This window comes from Panulirus ornatus, chromosome 68 (genome assembly GCF_036320965.1).
Source record: "Panulirus ornatus isolate Po-2019 chromosome 68, ASM3632096v1, whole genome shotgun sequence".
Lineage (NCBI taxonomy): Eukaryota > Metazoa > Arthropoda > Malacostraca > Decapoda > Palinuridae > Panulirus > Panulirus ornatus.
The window spans coordinates 19,152,241-19,173,268 of record NC_092291.1 but is presented as its reverse complement, the minus strand read 5'-3'; the positions used below and the strand labels follow the sequence as shown (position 1 = coordinate 19,173,268).

General features: G+C 37.8%; 1 protein-coding gene across 2 annotated transcripts in view; it reads right to left on the bottom strand.

Annotated features, from left to right (window-relative positions):
• The window catches only part of Psa (puromycin-sensitive aminopeptidase), a 46,201-nt gene extending 26,384 nt beyond the window's left edge, over window positions 1-19,817 (bottom strand). Inside the window, exons 1-6 of one of the 2 annotated variants that reach the window (XM_071659730.1) lie at window positions 19,252-19,817; window positions 17,016-17,154; window positions 14,835-15,076; window positions 7,124-7,274; window positions 5,847-5,993; window positions 882-1,032 (exon numbers count right to left, since the gene is read on the bottom strand). In XM_071659730.1, coding sequence (XP_071515831.1) covers window positions 882-1,032; window positions 5,847-5,993; window positions 7,124-7,274; window positions 14,835-15,076; window positions 17,016-17,138 — 814 coding nt within the window. In that variant the 5' untranslated portion in view covers window positions 17,139-17,154; window positions 19,252-19,817. The remainder of the gene's footprint in view (window positions 1-881; window positions 1,033-5,846; window positions 5,994-7,123; window positions 7,275-14,834; window positions 15,077-17,015; window positions 17,155-19,251) is intronic. The other variant, XM_071659729.1, reaches the window with a different exon arrangement.
• Between the last annotated feature and the right edge of the window lie 1,211 nt (window positions 19,818-21,028).

The window sequence follows — 21,028 nt, the reverse complement described above, 5'->3', positions numbered from 1 at the left end:
CAACTCCATTTCAAATCACGCTACAAAATACTTCCCACAAATCACTCAATAAAAGAATCTTATAAAGCTTTAAGTGAATCAATAAAAAATAGAGCACTGGCAACAGTAAGTGGTAATGAATCAAAAGTTGCAATCACAACAAAAGATTAAGAAAAATATTATCCCTAAAACTGACAGGTTTTACATCTGAGGAGTTCCCAGGCAAGTTTTTTTATAGCTAAGACAGCATAGGCAACTGAGGCCCTAATCAAGGCCATCCCATCAACACTATACATATTTTTTTTCATACATATTCGCCATTTCCCGCTTTAGCAAGGTAGCACCAAGTACAGAGGACCAAGCCTTAGAGGGAATATCCTCACTTGGCCTCCTTCTCTGTTCTTTCTTTTAGAAAATCAAAAAAAGGGAGGGGGGTATTTCCAGCTGCCCTCTTCCTCCCCTTTTAGTTGCCTTCTACAACATGCAGGGAATACGTGGGAAGTATTCTTTCTAAGCACCATCCCCCTTGGATACCTCTAGTCTTTTGCAGCAACTAATTCATCAAATAAATACTATTATCATCTTTATACATCAGCAAACATTATGGGCCTACATTCATGTCTAAGACAGGGCATCCCTGGATGTGTTTATCAACCAAGTCTGATTTTTGAAGCAGAGGTATACTAAACTTTAAGTATTTCTGTGACAGTAGCTATGACAGGTTAGCTGATGGGTAGTGTTTATCACTCGTATAAGTCCTTTTTTGGTACTTAATGAAATCATTCCTGACTGGTTAATCAAGAGCTCCTGAAATTTTATATAAATGTGATCAGTCACGATGTTTATACAATATGAGGACGTTCTACCTATTGACTTCCCTAATCAAAGGAAACAAAACCTACCAACTGAAAAATCTGCAATAGCAATGAGATCCATCTTGGGCAGTGGATAGGCAATGTTGAAGTAATCCTTGTAGTAAGGCAGAACCTTTGTTGCCACTTCCAGGGCAAACTTCCCTTGCTCTTGCTTGCCAACTGGAGTATACACACGCACCTAAAAGTATAACACACAGAAAACAATGAAAATCTGCCCACACAGGATTGCAGGAAAACACAAAGCTTCAGTCATAATGATAAGAGCACTTTCATTTTCACACAAGCTCACCATTTCCTGCATGAGCATAGTAGCATCAAAAACAGACAACAGAGACTAAGAAGGAAAATTCCTCACTTGGCTCCTTGATCTGCTCCTTCTTATGAAAAGTAATACAGGAGGGGAGGATTTCCAGCCACTTGCTCCTGCCCCTCTTAGTCACCTTCCATGACAAGCATGAAAAACATGGGCTGCATTCTTTCTCCCCTATCCCCATGGTTATGATAAGAGCAACACATAATACTATTTCCTAAAAAATTTTCATACACTTAGAGGAGATACTTAAAAAAGTCACCTTAACATAATCTTTATGTATGCTAAACCTTATCATATTCCACTTCCTCCCTTTACCATGACAGAAATCCGACACATAAAAAAGATCAAAGTACTTGGCAAAATATAATCAACAACTGCTTTGCATTTCACTAAGTGACAGACTGACATGAATCACTATCTACTGTACAGGACATTATATACTAAATTACCCACCAGAGGATAGCATAGCATATCATAAACCACTCTCATCTACAGGAGGTGTATGGAAAATGTATCTATATGTAAGCTCTACTCCAGGATGTGGAACATCAACTGGGCACTCCTCCCAAAAGTTTCTCTAAATGGTACACATGCAATGGGACTCAACTTCCTGTTTTCAAATGAGTGTTAGAAACATGGCTAGAAATTAGAAAAGACACAAAAACACAGATAGACAGAGAAAGTAAAACAAGCAGACAGGCATAAAACTGAAAGAAATAGGCAAAAAGCACATATGGACAGAGACAGAAAAACAAGCAGACAGGCATAAAACTGAAAGAAACAGGCAAAAAAGTGTGAGAGATAGACAAGATGTTTGAGGACAATATGTGGTGTGAGGTGGTTTGATCAAGTAAGTAATAATAGGTTAGGAGAGATTTTTTTTTTTTTTTTTTTTTTTTTTATACTTTGTCGCTGTCTCCCGCGTTTGCGAGGTAGCGCAAGGAAACAGACGAAAGAAATGGCCCAACCCCCCCCCATACACATGTATATACATACGTCCACACACGCAAATATACATACCTACACAGCTTTCCATGGTTTACCCCAGACGCTTCACATGCCTTGATTCAATCCACTGACAGCACGTCAACCCCGGTATACCACATCGCTCCAATTCACTCTATTCCTTGCCCTCCTTTCACCCTCCTGCATGTTCAGGCCCCGATCACACAAAATCTTTTTCACTCCATCTTTCCACCTCCAATTTGGTCTCCCTCTTCTCCTTGCTCCCTCCACCTCCGACACATATATCCTCTTGGTCAATCTTTCCTCACTCATCCTCTCCATGTGCCCAAACCACTTCAAAACACCCTCTTCTGCTCTCTCAACCACGCTCTTTTTATTTCCACACATCTCTCTTACCCTTACGTTACTCACTCGATCAAACCACCTCACACCACACATTGTCCTCAAACATCTCATTTCCAGCACATCCATCCTCCTGCGCACAACTCTATCCATAGCCCACGCCTCGCAACCATACAACATTGTTGGAACCACTATTCCTTCAAACATACCCATTTTTGCTTTCCGAGATAATGTTCTCGACTTCCACACATTCTTCAAGGCCCCCAGAATTTTCGCCCCCTCCCCCACCCTATGATCCACTTCCGCTTCCATGGTTCCATCCGCTGCCAGATCCACTCCCAGATATCTAAAACACTTCACTTCCTCCAGTTTTTCTCCATTCAAACTCGCCTCCCAATTGACTTGACCCTCAACCCTACTGTACCTAATAACCCTGCTCTTATTCACATTTACTCTTAACTTTCTTCTTCCACACACTTTACCAAACTCAGTCACCAGCTTCTGCAGTTTCTCACATGAATCAGCCACCAGGGCTGTATCATCAGCGAACAACAACTGACTCACTTCCCAAGCTCTCTCATCCCCAACAGACTTCATACTTGCCCCTCTTTCCAAAACTCTTGCATTTACCTCCCTAACAACCCCATCCATAAACAAATTAAACAACCATGGAGACATCACACACCCCTGCCGCAAACCTACATTCACTGAGAACCAATCACTTTCCTCTCTTCCTACACGTACACATGCCTTACATCCTCGATAAAAACTTTTCACTGCTTCTAACAACTTTCCTCCTACACCATATATTCTTAATACCTTCCACAGAGCATCTCTATCAACTCTATCATATGCCTTCTCCAGATCCATAAATGCTACATACAAATCCATTTGCTTTTCTAAGTATTTCTCACATACATTCTTCAAAGCAAACACCTGATCCACACATCCTCTACCACTTCTGAAACCACACTGCTCTTCCCCAATCTGATGCTCTGTACATGCCTTCACCCTCTCAATCAATACCCTCCCATATAATTTACCAGGAATACTCAACAAACTTATACCTCTGTAATTTGAGCACTCACTCTTATCCCCTTTGCCTTTGTACAATGGCACTATGCATGCATTCCGCCAATCCTCAGGCACCTCACCATGAGTCATACATACATTAAATAACCTTACCAACCAGTCAACAGTTAGGAGAGATGTGTAGTAATAAAAAAGTGGTTGAGAGGGCAGAAGAGGGTGTTTTGAAATGGTTTGGTCACATGGAGAGATTGAGTGAGGAAAGATTGACCAAGAGGATATATGTGTCAGAAGTGGAGGGAACAAGAAGTGGGAGACCAAATTGGAGGTGGAAAGATGGAGTGAAAAAGATTTTGAGTGACCGAGGCCTGAACATGCAGGAGGGTGAAAGGTGTGCAAGTAATAGAGTGAATTGGAACGATGTGGTATACCGGGGTCAATGTGCTGTCAATGGTTTGAACCAGGACATGTGAAGTGTCTCGGGTAAACCATGGAAAGTTCTGTGGGGCCTGGATGTGGAAAGGGAGCTGTGGTTTCGGTGCATTATTACATGACAGCTAGAGACTGAGTGTGAACGAATGTGGCTTTTGTTGTCTTTTCCTAGTGCTACCTCGCGCACATGAGGTGGGGGGTTGTTATTTCATGTGTGGTGGGGTGGCAATGGGAATGAATAAAGGCAGACAATACGAATTATGTACATGTGTATATATGTATATGTCTGTGTGTATGTATATATATGTATACATTGAGATGTATAGGTATGTATATGTGCGTGTGTGGACGTGTATGTATATACAAGTGTATGTGGGTGGGTTGGGCCATTCTTTCGTCTGTTTCCTTGCGCTACCTCTTTAACGTGGGAGACAACGACAAAGCAAAAAAAATTAAAAAATACTGACAGATACTGACAGAAGACAGAAAGTTAATATAATGATTCAACTCTGTAATACCTTGCCACTGGGGTAAAAATGACCATTTGCAACCTTCTGCAATCCTTTTTTGCTAAAACTCATTGAATGAAAATGGACTATTTCAATAAATAAGTTGCTGTTGGTAGCAAAACTCAAAAAAGGCATAGAACCTGATGAAATCTTGCTATAGCCCTCAAGAAATCAGAACATAAAAATCTGATAGTGAGAGAAGGCCATGATATTATTAACATCTAGCAGGAAATAAGCTGCAGGAATCTGCGTGAGAGAGACTTTTGGAGTAACTGTCCCTAACCTGCTGCCAGAGTCCTTCATAATGAGAAGTTATGAAGACCGTCTGCTAAAACTGCATTCAAGTCATGTATAAGGAAATATTCAACAAGCTGTTCACATCTTACATAAGGCCAAAACTCAAATGTGTTTCTCAAGTTTGGTTACCAAACCTATATAAGTACAAAGAGCTACAAGAGAGGTCCAGAGGAAAACAAAAAAGGTGGTACTGGAATTAAGAGAGTTGCTAGAGGCCTTATATTTACCGATGTTGAAGGAGAGAAGAGTGAGGGGTAAGCTGATCACAACCTTTGAGTTTTCAAAACAGACAGATGTAAACAGTAAACGGTGCAGCTAGAAGTAACAATTTTGCCCAATGCAGGGAAATGTGATTACAACCTTCAGCTTTCTAAATCCAACTATGTCACTACAGAAAAGTTCTTTGAAAAAAGTCATATCAATAATATACGTAAAAATTGTTGCCAAGTACTTCTACAGTATTACAGCTGCGAATGACTGGAATACGCCAAGTGATGAAATTGTGAATGATGACAAGATACTTAAGCTTAAAAAGCTGTATGACAAAAAAGAAAGTTTAAGAGATGCGGCTCCAAAAGTGCACAAATACCCCACCCCTGAAATGCACAAACAGAGAGTTACTCAAGCACAAACATATATGCAAGAAAGATATTGAGAGAGAATGAGAACAAATTTCTTTACTAATAGAGTGAATAATAAGTCAAATGAATTTAAATGGGAAATTCTACAGCCAACTTGCCAGAAGTATAAAGTAACAACATGAAGTCCCATCGATGCATGGTTCCCTCCCTATATGTATAAACAGGCGACTGTAAATTGGTAATTATATATAAATGTGTACAAGTATCCTGCATACAAAAAAGTAGTTCCTCTACTTTTTCTATGAGACAGCAAGGAAGTGGGAAAGTGCTTTAAAAAAATTTGTGACTAAGCAGACCATATACATGCATGATGTATCTACATGAAAATGTGAATGTGCATGATTAAATATCAATAAGATAATAATACTGATGTTCCTTTTACAATCTGAAAGCCATTTACTATTTTGTCTTTTATCTCAGATACTATATTACCAATTCAAAAACAGGAAGCAGGCATGTTTACCTTAATGCCATCTGTAGAAGTGTCCTCAACATAGTCATATTCTCCAACCACAACAGCAACCAAATATGTAGACATAAGAGGAGAGGTAGCAAACTTCACTACTTGCAGGTTTGGGTCAGATTCATGAGGCTTTCTTGATATTTCAGGCTGAAAAAGTATGCCTATTTGTTACAAAGTTATATTAATACACAGTAACTATCATCATATAAAATCAGTAACTTTCAATACTTCACTAAGACCTTACTCTAATCAGCAGATGAAAGACAATTAATGAAGTTTCTTTCCAATTAATGACGTTTCTTTCCAATAGCAAGTTAAACTGTTTTAAAACTACAAGGATGATATTTGGTATTTATGAAGGGATAAGCCAACCAAGTAGAGGATGATGTATAGTGCTGAGGCATTAAGGGTGTGTGTACATAATAAATGTGGAATGAAGAAAAGTATATTGAGGTGTATGAGAATCAAAATGGATTTACCATCAAAAGTATGGTACTGTGAGAGAGCAAAGTAATTTGTATGTTATCAGTGTCTTATGGAGGAAACTCCAGATGTGTACAGATATTATGCAAAAGGAAGATATAAATGTTGAACGTAAATATACACAGCAAAAGAAAAAGTAAATCAGAGGGAAACAAAAATATCTGAAGAAGACAGCGCCGGTAGCAAAATATAAAAAAAACTCTAGTACATTAAATATATAAGGCTTGGAAAACTACTGAAAGCAGGCGAGGTTAAAAGAAGACTTAATATGTAATTGATACTTAATGTTAAAGTGAGATGATTTTCTATGCCAAAGTTTTCTAAGCATAAAGTAACTCTGGTGAGAAAGGTTATGGTAGCCACAAGAGATGAAATGAAGTGTGGTAATATTGGAACAATGGTATATTTCAAGGTGTATAACAACAAATTACTATAAAACAAGTAAACACAATTCAAGTGCATCAGTTATACTGTGATAGGCTTGAGATGTGCTTTTAGCAAAAATGATGAAATGCTGGCTCTAGGGTAACTTCCAAAGGGCAGACGACTGACTGAATACCAACAACAGTGATGACTTTAAATAATACATTCTCTGTGAAGAAAGAGGTTTGACAGCAATAACATATACCATTTATTAATGTACACTACTAGTATGCTACTAAAACACAAAAATGTAAAAATGTATGGTATGTACAACAATGACATACATGATTGTTCTAAACCTACCCTGTTTTATTACATTATGCTGGTTAAATCTATTTTCATCAAATATAACTTCAATAAAATCAGCCTACCATATTTGAGAGAGGTACCCGATCACATGGCACAACAAGAGTTATATCAAATGTGGCCTTCAGAGCTGGCTCGTCCCAGCAAGGAAAACAACGGCGAGCATCAGTAGCCTCAAACTGGGTGACAGCAGAATAACGCTCCTCCCCGCTCACCCTGCATGAACATAAGAGGAACTAAGCATAGATTATATGATCAACAACATATCCCCAGAAAAAGCTACAGGTGAAAAAAAATATATTACATTATAAAACTTCTCTTAGCTATGAAGCATAAGAATAACCACTGATTTTTATACATATTATTCAGTTTTTCTTTACAATATGAAAACAATAACACACATCTTTTCATCTGCACATTTGCACCCATAATCTCTAGCTATCATTTATAAGAACAAGAAAAAACAAGAAAAAAGCAAGACTATATCATACACAGCCAAACCCCAGCCACTACACCACTGAAATTAAGGTAAATTTCTAATGCTATGGAATGCTTTGGTAAGTTTTCGTAGGTTGTGTTCATTTTTATGGCTTTCTATGTTTTATGTTATTCTGTTCCATATTTACCTTGCCCACTGAATTTCAGGATATTGAGTGTCGACTTGTTAAACTTAGAAGGGCACAGGTTAGAGTAGCACAGTCACATGTACTGGAGTCATCAGTTGTAAGAACACTGCTCTTCCTGATCTATGCAAATGACTTGCCAGAAAGAACGGACTTTTCCTGAACATGTTTGCAGGTGATACCAAGGTCATAGGGAAAGTAAGGAAAGGAGGATTGCATCAACTTACAATGCAATCTTGAAAAAGAAAAAAAAAGTGATCTGGTATGGGGATGATGAAATTCAATACCAGGAAATATACAGTAATAAGGATGTTCACAGTGACAAAAGGCTTTGGTATTATCATTATCTACCAAGAAATAGGCTCCAAGAAATGAATCTGTGAGTGAGACACTGGGGACTCAACACTCCCTAGCATGTAATCAGAGATGCATTTCAGGGGAATTGTTAAGGAGACAAAGTGTGTACTGGTAGATACTAGAATCACATTTAAATGCTTGTTAAAGAAAATATTTAGCATATCATTCACAATACACATGCCAAAATCAAATTATGCTTTCTCAGACTGGTCACCACACTTTAAGGAAACATAATGAGTTAACCGAGCAGGTCTGAAGAATGGCAACAAGGACAGTACCTGAATTAAGACAGCTGAGCTACATTGAGAGGCAAGGGACCATGAATTTTCTGAACTTGGAAGAGTAGAGCAAAGGAGTCCCAGATAGCAATATCATATTTCTAAATCAGTATGATGATACAGACAGTGAAAAGTTTTTTATGAGATGCAATAGCAATGCAATCTGAGATCATACCATAAAGTTAAGCATGATGCTTGTTAGAAAGAATGTGAATAAAAAGCATGAAATTCAAAAGTAATAAAACTGTGAATGGCAGCACACTAGCATGCAAATCTAGAATGACATTTGATGGAAGAGAAAGTTCAAGTGATGGCATTCCATAAGTGAACTCACAAATAAGTAATTACTGCACAAATAAGTAATTACAAATAGGAGATTACATACAGAGAGGATGAGTTGGGAGAAGCTGAGGAGGGTATATGTGTCAGAGGCAGAAGAAAAAAAGAAGGGGGAAACCAATCTGGAGTTGGAAGGATGTAGTGATAGATATTTTGAATGATAGGGGTCTGAACATGCAGAGGGGAGCAAGATGTGCACGAGATAGAGTAAACTGGAGTGATGTCGTATGAAGAGTGCAACGTCCTGTCACTGGCTGAACCAGGACACATAAAGCAGTCAGACAAAAACACAGAAATGTTTATGGGGCATGGCTGTGGATAAGAGACCCTGGTTTCAGTATATCATACTTGATATCTACAAAGGATATGAGCAAATGAGGCCTTTCTTCATCTGTTCCTGGAATTAGCCTATGCAAGAAATGGCAAACAAATATAAGATAATTCAGAAATAGGTTTACAAGCTAAGCACAAATAAATCATTACAAATATCTTATCACTAAACTGGCAGGGTAAGCGAATGAAGAACTTGAATATGGCAGACAGGAGGCTCAAATGATCCTTCGAACCATTTCCCCTTACTGTTGCAATGTATCCCTACAACTTAGATCTCTGTTAGTTTACAGACTATGTGTTGCCTATTATGCTTGTACTTCTTGCTTTATCATACATCTTGTACAAAGCATATCAACCCTACATATGGAAAAAAGTATAGTTTTAATCCAAGGACACGTATTCCTAATTAATAGCGAAAAGGAGCAGTCAAGTTGTGTCTGGATTCTTTCAATCTGCCAATTTGAAGAATGCATATAACTTAAAATAAATACTCACGAAAGTGTATGCTACAATGATGCTACATCACACTATCACCTTCCACCATCTTCACTCCAGACTTTATTTCCTTCAACCCATTCATGGATCATGCAGAAAGTTACAAGTTCCATTTATTAAAGAATGCTGTCTTTCATATACCTGAGTGTCATGGATGAGTTTTCTATATGCATGGTGAGATAGGAGCGTAAATAACTGGACTTGAGTGGAGGAAATGTATCCCCTTTTTCCTATGGAAAAACAAGTTCACATTCCATGGCTTTCCTCAAGAATGCATTCTCTGTGCGAGTGGCCTCCAAACTCAGAAAAGCGGCACCCTCTAACACAGCAAAGTTTCTGATACGTCCACTCCCTCATACTACATAATTTCAGCAAATGATAATGACAATTCAGTGGTCAGAAGGAAAAAGGAGAAACAGGAGACTGAATTAGAGATAGAAGGATGGAGTGAAAAAGGTTTCAAATGCTCAAGACCTGAACAAGCAAGTAGGTGAAAAGAGTATACAGGATAGAATGAACAAGAGCAATGTGGTAGAAAGGAGGTGATAGGCTGTCAATGGACTGAACTAGGGGATATGAAGCAGCCAGGGGAAACCATGAAAAAAAAAATTTATGACTACCACTTACCAACATAATTGATAATTGATGCAGTCCTGTAGCTTGCTGGAAATGCTACCACTAAAATTTTTGAGTAGGTCTGGGGAAAAACTACCTAACAGCTGCTTAACTGCCACCTCAAGCTTTGGTACAGAAGACATGTCCATATCACGAAGTAATTGCCTCAAATTGGACCACAGGTTTTCAACTGGGATTAGGTCGGGAAGTTCCCTGGACAATTCTTGAAATGTTTCACCTCACTATATGGATTAGGTCGGGTAGTTCCCTGGACAATTCTTGAAATGTTTCACCTCACTATCATTCAGTGACTGTATACAGACCTAGTAATATGGCAGGGAGCCTTATTCTGCATAAAAATATTTTTGCCTTTGCACATTCAAATGAATGTGTAAAACAGTCAGCAAGTAAATCTAAAGTACACATTCTACTTCACTTTCACATTCTCAGATAAGATTACCAAATTACCAACACCAAAACAGCTGAAACAGCCCCAAATCATAAGAGAAGAAGGGTGTTCCACAGTCTTTTCTGCGTACTGCAGAAGGTGTGGATACAAGTGGAGTGGCTTGTACACCCTCCCTCTGGTGTTTCCAGGCACAGTAAAGTTAACTCATCACTCTAAAACATGGTTTTCCATGATTCGTGGTCCCAGACACTTTCTTACAAAATTTCTCTCATTTATGAATCTGGGTGGCAGTCAAAAGATGTTTAAATTGGGCATATAAACTACAAAATTCCAAGTCATTATGAAGTAACCTGAGTATCACTCAATGAGACATATTTGAGCAAGTTTGGGTTCACCAGCATGACTTCACATGCTGTTGGGGATGGGCAAGCCTTTACTTGTCTTCCAATCACTTTATGGGTTCTAAAAGATTTTAGAATCTTGGCCTTCCAGACTTGGGAACAGGAGCTGGTAAAACAGACTCCCCTTATTCCATAAAGCACTTCACTAATCTTTCAACACTTCACTAGCAGACACCTATTTGCTCAACAATATATTTCAAATGATGCTCTGCTTTGTATAAGCCAACACTGCTGTGATCAAGTATAAATATGAATGTTTTTTTTTTTTTTTTTATACCTCGTCGCTGTCTCCCGCGTTTGCGAGGTAGCGCAAGGAAACAGACGAAAGAAATGGCCCAACCCCCCCCCATACACATGTACATACACACGTCCACACACGCAAATATACATACCAAATATGAATATGTACATGTGTATATATGTATATGTCTGTAAATGTGTATATGTTGATGTGTATATGTATGTATATGTACATGCATGAGCATACAGAAACAATGGCCCAACCCTACCACATACACATATATATATATGTATAAATGCCCATACACGCACATATACATACATATACATTTCAACGTATACATACATATACATACACAGACATATACATACATACACATGTACATATTCATACTTGCTGCCTTCATCCATTCCCATCGCCACCCACTACTGCAGGATACAGTGATAAAGTATGGAAAAATTTACATATATATTTAGAAAATGAGTAACAACAAACTGACTAAAAGTACATATGCATCAGCAATTAATGGAAAAAGGAAGGGCAGACTGAGGATGAGATGTAAACCTCTTTCATTCTGACTGATCATCTTATATCTATCTGAGCTGAACTTCATCACCCATCTATATCACTACAGCAAGAGTCTGTGTACGTACTCTTTGAGATTTTCAGAATCCTGAAGACTCATAATTTCTAATAAATCTAGTATCACCTAAAAACATGTTCAGGTACAATTACAGTCCTTCTAGTTTGTCATTAAAATAGCAATAGCCAAAAGACTGAGCCCTTTAGGATCCCAATGGTTTTCCTTACCCATTTGAGGAAGTACTTCTGACATGTGTCCCTCATTCCTTTGACCTTATGTTACATCCATTCAAGTGACAGAGCTTTCCTCTGATATCTACTTGCTACTCCAATTCTTGAATCAACATCTAGTGAGGAACAGTGAGGACTTACTGGTAGTCCAAGATCACACAATCAACCCATCTCTTTCGTCTTGGCCATTGCTCACTCTCCACAAAAGTCCAAACAACTTACTAAACATAATCTTTTCCTTTTGAACATGGACTGTCCCCCTCTGCAAAAGTCTCTCCTGTGAAAGTATTCACCCACTGTTTTCAAATCATTTCGAAAATACTTCAGAAATTATGCTCATCAAAGTTGTATCATACTGGCTTTCTTCCATCCCTAGGATCCCTCTTCAACTGACTCTATAACAACGACAGAATCTTATGACATGAGACCCCATGAGTGCAGCACTTCCCCATTCTATCAAAAGACACTCACACAAACACAAGAGATGGAGGCCCAAATGTACAACTCCCTCCCTGTACTGTACTAATAGGTACTTACAAAAAAGGTTATTAACACACTTACGGAAGCACAAAGAACTAATAGAGAGGGTCCAGAGGAAGGCAACAAAGATGGTACCTGAAATAAGAGAGCTGAGTTACAGTGAGAGGTTTGAAGCCATAAATTTGCCCAACATGGAAAGAAGAGTGAGAGAATACTGATCACAAACCTAAAGATTATGAACCAGTTTGATGATGCTGACAATGAACACTTCTTTGAATGGTGCAAGAGAGGAGCAACAAAAGGCCATAACAAGAAAATTCTTATGAAAGATGAAAAGAAGTCTTAAAGAGGGCAATAAAGAAGGTAACAGGATTAAGAGAGTTGAATTATAAAGTGGGATTAGAGAAAATAACTACGTCCACAATGGGAGAAGGCAAGGGGCGACAACTACAACCTTTAAGTTTTTAAACTAGCTTTAGGATGACACATGTGTAGATTTCTTTGAAAGATGTAAAGATAGAACAACCAGAGGCTACTAAATGAATTTAAACAAGAAACTTGTTGAATAAAAAGATATATATACATACTTCTATAGAGTGAGTGTAGTGGATGAATAGAATAACACTGAGTGATGAAAGTGTTAATGCAGACACCATAAATCAGTTTACAAAGTTGTATTATTGAAAAAAATGTTCAAGAGATGGGGACCCACATGTGCAGAGCATCCACCCTATACTAAACATTGAGGAAGTTACAGAAACTGTGATACTGGAAAAAATCCACAAGATACAGGCTAATGTATGAATTTGTACAATGCCAGAAGGCATCCAGTATTTCTAATATAAACATGTACACACTATCTGCAAGCATGTCATCTCAAGATGTTTCTGATGGGCAAGGTATACAAGAAAGGTTAGTAAGGGAGTCCCTGATCTATAAAAGCTTCCACAAATCACATACACCTAACAAAGTTTTGCACTCATTGCATACACACAAAATAAGCATATTAGGGAATAATCATGACATTTTACATGATTATTTACATGACTTTTTACATTTCTGCCTTAAAGATTACCAAAAACCATGATTCTCTTTCACTTTAAATAAACAATTTCCTCTGATATTCTATATATTCTATTGCCCGTTTAAAATGATTCACTACCATTCATCCCATCTCAGACATTTATTTAAGTGCAACCAAACATAGCAACTCTTTAGCTGCCAAAGAGAAAGAGAAGCTGTTGATTTCTGTAAGAAGCAGTCCATCTCTCCTTCCTCTCTCTTGCAGTTTTTTTATATGGAAAAAATTGCAATCTGCAATAACTAAAGGCATCAAATCTTCAGTGCATGCTTTTTCTGCTTAATCCTACGAGCAAATAGTGTCAACTTATTTCATACAAAAGTAGACTATCAACAAATCAAAATAAATAAAAGAACATGTAAATATCTAGGCTCATGAATAAACAAGATTTACAAGTACAAAGAAAGGATTCAAAATAATCTCTCATTTTCAAGGGCTCTTTTTGTGCAGAGAAAAATGACTAAGGGTGCTCCTTTTTAGGATTCAATTTCATAGTTATGTAGGGTTTCTTAAGAACAACGGTGAAGATGTGATTTGCAATAAAGCTTGCATGGTCATGAATTGTTCACAGTAAATACACAATACTATATAGCCATATCCTCACGCATGCAAATAAGAAATCGTTTCCTGAGAAGGAAATGGAAAATCAATCATAGTAAATCTGTCCTCTGAATGAAAAAACTTGCATACAAACAAGCTCATATATCCAGAGATGACTCTTCCCTTCATTTACAAAACTTTCATCCCCCATTTCTGCATTTCAAAATATAAATTTGGAGTTTTCTGTAACATATTCACCTACTGTCACCATGTATCTTATGCTGCACTATGGGGGATATCCTTAATCTGAAGTCTAATATTCTGCCTAAAATATCAATATCCATACATAAGAAAGTTTTGCATATGATACACCTAGCCCTTGCAAATTCTACAGAATAATGCTTCTACACAAGAAATGCCTTTGAACACAAGAATATCTTATTGAATAAGTAAAGGATGCAACAGCATATGAAAGAAAATAAGGGGAAGCAAAGGAAAAATCCTGCTCTGAGTAGAGTTATCATCTATAAAGAAAATCTTGATTAGTTACAGAGCCATATCCAACACTCCTCACACTCATTCTTATGTAAATACCCCTTTGCAACAACTCTGTTTGCAAAGTACAAAGAACATAACAAAATTACACTAACAAAGTAAATTCCTGAGACCCTCTATTATGTACTCAACAAAAGCTAAAGGGTGATAAACACATAAGTTTATTGCATTTAAGAAGCCAGTCAAGATAAGAAAATCTCACTTCAATGTACTTACGAGGTATATTTACTTCTGTACATTCCTTTCATTTTGTCATTGAGTTCTCCATCAAAGGCCACACTTAATTTAGCTGTTCCAATTGGCAACGTTTCCTCAAATGTGAGTGTTGCCATCTCGTTAGTAGATGAAACCTCTGTGGATACTGGGAGAAGTACCTCACCAGATGACAGCTTCACCTTAATATCTCTCAAAGTCAAATCCAAGGTATTGAACCTGATCTGCTTTGTTGCTTCCTTTATCTGAAGTAAAAAAACAACTAAAGTTTTATCCCCCTAAAAATTAAGTTTAGCTGACTTCACTTCAGACATTCTTTTGATTACTACTTACAGTCTGTGACAAAAGTTAAGTCATTAGTTGAAAAAATAATTCATGATTAAGTGACCTAAAAATCTGTAATTAACATTTATCATCATAATAGATATTCTTTTCCTCCTGATGCAGTCCTAAAGCCTGCTGGAAACATTGTTGGCAAGGTTCTTGAGTAGTTCCATGGAAAACCTACCCTAGAGCTGCTTAATTGCACATCAAGCTTTGGTACAAAAGGCATGTCTAAATCACTTTATCACTGTTTCCCTATGGACCATAGGTTTTCGAGTGACTTTAAGTTGGGGCTGTTTTCTGGTCAATCCTCGAGATAATTCACCTCACAATCATTCAGTTGCTGTGTAACAGACCTAGCAGTGTAGTAAGGAGCCCCATCCTGAGCAAATATTTTGCCTTTGCACTGAATCAGGAAAATGGTCAATAAGGAAATTCAAATACACTACCTAGTTTACTTTCACATCCTTAGGTAAGACTGCCAAATCACCAACACCATGGTAACTGAAACAACCACAAATCATCAGCAAAGGAAGGTGTTCTAGTCTTTTCTGTGTATTGTGGCATGTGCAGGTTTGAGCTGGGTGGTCTGTACACCCTCCCCCTGGTGTTTCTAGTCATAGTGCATGTTAACTGGTCAGTCCACAACATGGTTCTCCATGATTCCTGGTCCCAAACAATGTATTTCTTGTAAAATTCCACTAATTCATCCAACTGGGTGGCAGCAAGGAGAGGTTCATGTCGTGCATGAAAACTACAAAATCTCAGGTCACTATGAAGTAACTTTTGAAAGCTCCTTACCAAGACATTTTTGAGCAAGTTAGGGATTCTGCTGGACATCATGTGCTGTCAGGGATATGAAGGCCTTAACTTGTCTTGCAATCACTTTACAGTCATAGGAGACATTAATCTTGGCCTTCCAGTCTTGGGAAGAGGAGCTGGTAAACAGACTCTCCTAATTCCTTAAATTGCTTCACCAATCTTTGTGCACTTTGCTGGTAGACACCTCTTTGCTCAGCAAAATATTTCAAATGTTCAGCTTTGTTTTATATAAAGCTATCACTACTGTAATGTCTTCCTTTGTTGTATCTCTCTCAGGCATAATGGGATGGCACAAGACCTAGGTAATTGTGGACAAATACGGAAAAAAAATACCCATCATATGGAGAAAACAAAACAAACACAAGCCTCACGATTGCTAAACACAAACTAACGGTTATGACACATTATCCAACTATTTCCATATATATGGGTAGCACTGCCAATGCATATCACACTCACAGGATCTCCATAAAAGACATGAATGATTTCTATAATAAGTCAATGGCCCTTTTGTGCCTCAACTTTTGACGCAGACTGTACTTGATTATATGATTTTCTTCTACCTTTTACACACATATTTATTACTATGCATCACACTGATAAGCAAGAGGGGCATCTCTTAAGAATCAGAACTACCCAAAAATTTACAAATCCAGAATATAGTAAAAATGAAGTAATTTGTCAACTCCATCTCATGTGATAGAGTTGGTTTGGAATTTAAGATTGCATAAAATCTAATATGAATTGGTATTCATATGTGGAGTAAATAGAAGTGCTAAATAAAGTGGCTTTCCTGCTCTTTATATGAAAAAAGTATATACGGTATTATATATGCATAAAATGGCTATTGAGAGCACATCAGTTTGGTTTTGACAAATAAATACAGTACATCACTGTTATATGAAAATCAGTAGTGATGGCTTTGAATGCCATGGTGCACTAAGTACTGTATGACAAATAAGTGGAAAGTAAATTAAGTTGTAGCATTCAGTTGTGCTTGGAAACTGGAAAATAATAGAAACTGGAAAACAATCATACCTCAACATCAACATCTTGGGAACCATGAAATACACACTTCACAAGGTTTGGCTGAAGTGTTATACTGTAGTGGGTGGGTTTCACATTCTCTGGAAGACGTTCAAATGGCTTTGGTTCAGGCATGATTGTGGCAAGAAATCTGCAAGATATACTCAGTATCATCCACACAATCTCTCAATAAAAAGCACTAAAAAATATCAGTAGCATCACAAATTTCTGTGCAAAAGGTGCTTCATAAATGCCTAGCCAACTGTAAAAGTGATTAAGTACACAGCAAGATATAAGCCATATAAATGTGTGAAACAAATCAAAGGAATGACATGGGTGCCTAATCTGTCATCAGAAGCCTTAAGTATGACAAAATATGGCAAGGCAGCTGGGGTAGATGGATTGCAGTTGAATTTTTTATGAAAAGGGGTGATTGTGTTGATGACTGGTTGGTAAGGATTTTCAATGTGAGTATGGATCATGGTGAGGTGCCTGAGGACTGGTGGAATACATGTATACTGCTACTGTATAAAGGTAAGGGATATAAAAGTGAGTGTTCAAGCTACAGAGGTATAAATTGGTTGAGTATACTTGGTAAGTTGTACTGAAGAGTACTGATCAAAAGGGTGAAAGCATGTCCAGAACATGAGACTGGGGAGGAGCAGTGTGGTTTTACAAATGGTAGAGGATGTGTGGATCAAGTGTTTGCTTTAAAGAATGTGTCTGAGAAATTCTTAGAGAAAAAGATGGATTTGTAAGTGGCATTTATGGATCTGGAGAAAGCATATGATAAGGGTGATAGAGATGCATTGTGGAAGGTCTTAAGAATATGAGGTGTGGGAAGATGGCTGCTAGAAGCAGAGAAATTTTTTCAAGGGTGTAATGCTAGTGCACAAGCAGGAAGAAAGGAGAGTGAATGGTTCCAAGTGAAGGCTGATCTGCAGCAGGGGCATGTGACGTCACCATGGTTGCTCAACTTGTTTATGGATGGGTTGGAGTGGGAAGTAAATGGGAGTCTTAAAGAGGGGGTCAAGTATGCAATGTGAGGGATGAGAGGGCCTTGGAAGTGAGTTGGGTGTTGTTTGATGATGATAAAACACTGGTGAAAGATTTGAATGAGAAACTGAAGTTGGTGACTGAGTTTGGAGAAATGTGTAATAGGAGGAAGTTGAGAGAAAATGTGAATAAAAGCAAGGTTACTGGGTTTTGCAGGGTTGAGGGACAGGTTAGTTGTGGTGTGAATCTGAATGGAGAAAACTTGGAAGAAGTGAAGCGATATAGTCATTTGGAAGTGGTCATGGTAGTAAATAGAACCATGGAAGCGGAAGTGAGTCATAAGGTGTGTGAGATGGCCAAGGTTCTGGAAAGGTAAAAATGGGTATGTTTGAAGGTATACTAGTCCTCACAATATTATATGGATGTAAGGCATGGGCTATTGATAAGGCTACATGGATGCAGGTGGATTTGTGAAAATTAAGTGTTTGAGGACAATGTGTGGTGTGAGGTGGCTTGATCATTAAGTAATGAAAGGGTAAGATAGAGGCATGATAACATAAAGAGTGTGGTTAAGAGAACTGCAGAGGGTGAGATCAAATGGCCAGGAAATATGAGAGAATGAATGAGAAATGGTTGACAATGAGGGTATATGTGTCAAGTGGAGGGAACAAGGAGAATGGGGAGACCAAAATAAAGATGGAAGGATGGTGTGAAAAAAATTTTGAGTGATCAGGGCAAAAGGGTGAAAGTTGTGCATGAGTAGAGTGAACTGGAATGAGGTGGACTGAACCATGGCATGTGAAACATTTGGGGTAAACAATGAAAAGGTCTGGTCTGTGGGGCCTGGTTGTGGATGCGAGTGGAAGTGGCCTCCCTTCATTTGTTTCTGATGCTAACTTTCTTTTACAAGAAACAGCAGCCAAGTACAAAAAAAATGAAACTTCACCCCTACTACCAGGCTTCTAAACTCCATTTAAAAACTTTCTGAAAAATTTAATTAGATGGACAAAAATACATTCTGACAAGCTAAAATATCATTATAATTGTACTGAAACCACCGGGGTCACGAAAGAACTCATATTTCACCAGGTTCAAGTCTAGGAGTAAAAACGATCTACCAACCTTAAGCACCCCAAAACCAATTGATTCTGCCGACCATTCCCTAGCCTACTTAAACTTAATCCAAACGTGGTGCACAAAGCAAGATGACTAATGAATATTGTTTAGAACAGTAACGAGTGGCCCACCTTACCTGTACAATTTGAAAAATAGCCACTTTAAATATGGCTAGGGTTTTCCCTGCTAGTAACAGCTTTCGTGTGCTGCTGCTGTATACACAGCTGACAAGCAGACTTGAAAAGTGCTGACAAGCTCAGTCCCCTAAAGCTCTGCACCAGGCTTCTCTTTTCTGATAAGTCAGTGAATCAATCATTTAACGTGTCCATATCAAGAAAGATGTTACCAAAATAGGGGATGAGATCCTGTCATGCCGCCGTTTGACATTTGGCTTATATATCCTCTCATTCTTAATACTCCTGGAGCAATATATATGCTCCACTTTTGAAACTCGTTGCTTTATATCAACTCCTTTTTAAATATTAGACGTCACACACTATTCTATTGGCAGTTACTTACACTTTATGTAGACCGGCAACACTATGCACCAGAAAGCAATAGAGAGTATTCCACCGATTCTTTATATTTACCTACAGAGGGAGCATAGTCTGCCAATCAAATAGCAGATATATCTAGAGCTAAGTTCTGATTGGATGTTGAAGGCGAGTGACATTCATTCATTCGCTCAGAGGATCTGTCAAATGAAACAAGCGATGCGTTTCAATATTTATACTTAAGATTACATCAAAAATTAAAGTAATGTTCATTAATCCATATCTAGATAGCTTTTAAAGTGAGGGTTTTGGAGATATATTTTCCATTCATCTCAATGCATTAGAAATATGTCAACGGGTGACCTATTCGGATTCTGTCGACATGGTCGCCAATGATAATTTTGATAAAACTCTAAAAGCAATGGATCTTCATGATCATCAAACACTTACAATGATAACAGTTTGAAAAATCATTCGTCCATTTGACTTAGAGGACGGACAACAAAACTTCATCTTTTGAATATCAAAACTGTGATATTATATCAAAAGGACTACTTTCGAAAATAAAATTAGTTTACAATGGCACGCTCCATACAATTAAAAATTGTAATCTTATTTCATGCAACGAAAATCATTGAATACGGACAGTGAATCATAACTAGTGAATCAATGTAGATTACTTACAAGACTGATTGGAAAGTAACGGAAATGCCAGTCATAATTGCGAATTTCATTTCACAATATAGTCTCTCTTAAGCTGTTAGTTGTTTGGTGCTGAAAAGATGAGTTTGGACGGACGTGAAATAAACAAACTTGGTTCAATTATTAATCATTGATACCGTCTTTAAAAAAAATTGATTAGATTCATTATTATTTCACTTTTTTGTATCTATTTTCATATATTTGCTCACAGATCTTTTATAGGTTACACCAAGAATGGAGAGATGAGTTGGTAAACTTGTAAAGAAATTAATTGATGGTACTATAGTCGTGATTGCTTGGGAGAAATTGAGTTAAAAAAGTAAATGCTTATATGGAGAATAAAAGTTTTACATTTCCACCCCGTCGTTGTACACACACTCATACACCTGGCCCAAGCAGGGGTGTCAGTTAGAGTAATTATTAGTACTTTACGAGAAAGGAGTTTTACACACATAGGGCCCCATATCTTGAACATTCCCTATCATCACACAACTTATTAGATATATTTATGTTATGAGCATTAACCATATCCTCGGTAATTCTATTCCATTCATCCACTCTTCTCATGATATAAAAAGTATCTTTTTTTTAACAATTTGCTTGCTTAATTTCGTGATATGTCCTTTGATTGCTCTATCTTTAAATCTCCCGTTATCCACATTCCCGATGTTTTAAAAGCAAATGTGATCAGGTCACCCCTCACTCTTCTCCTTTCCA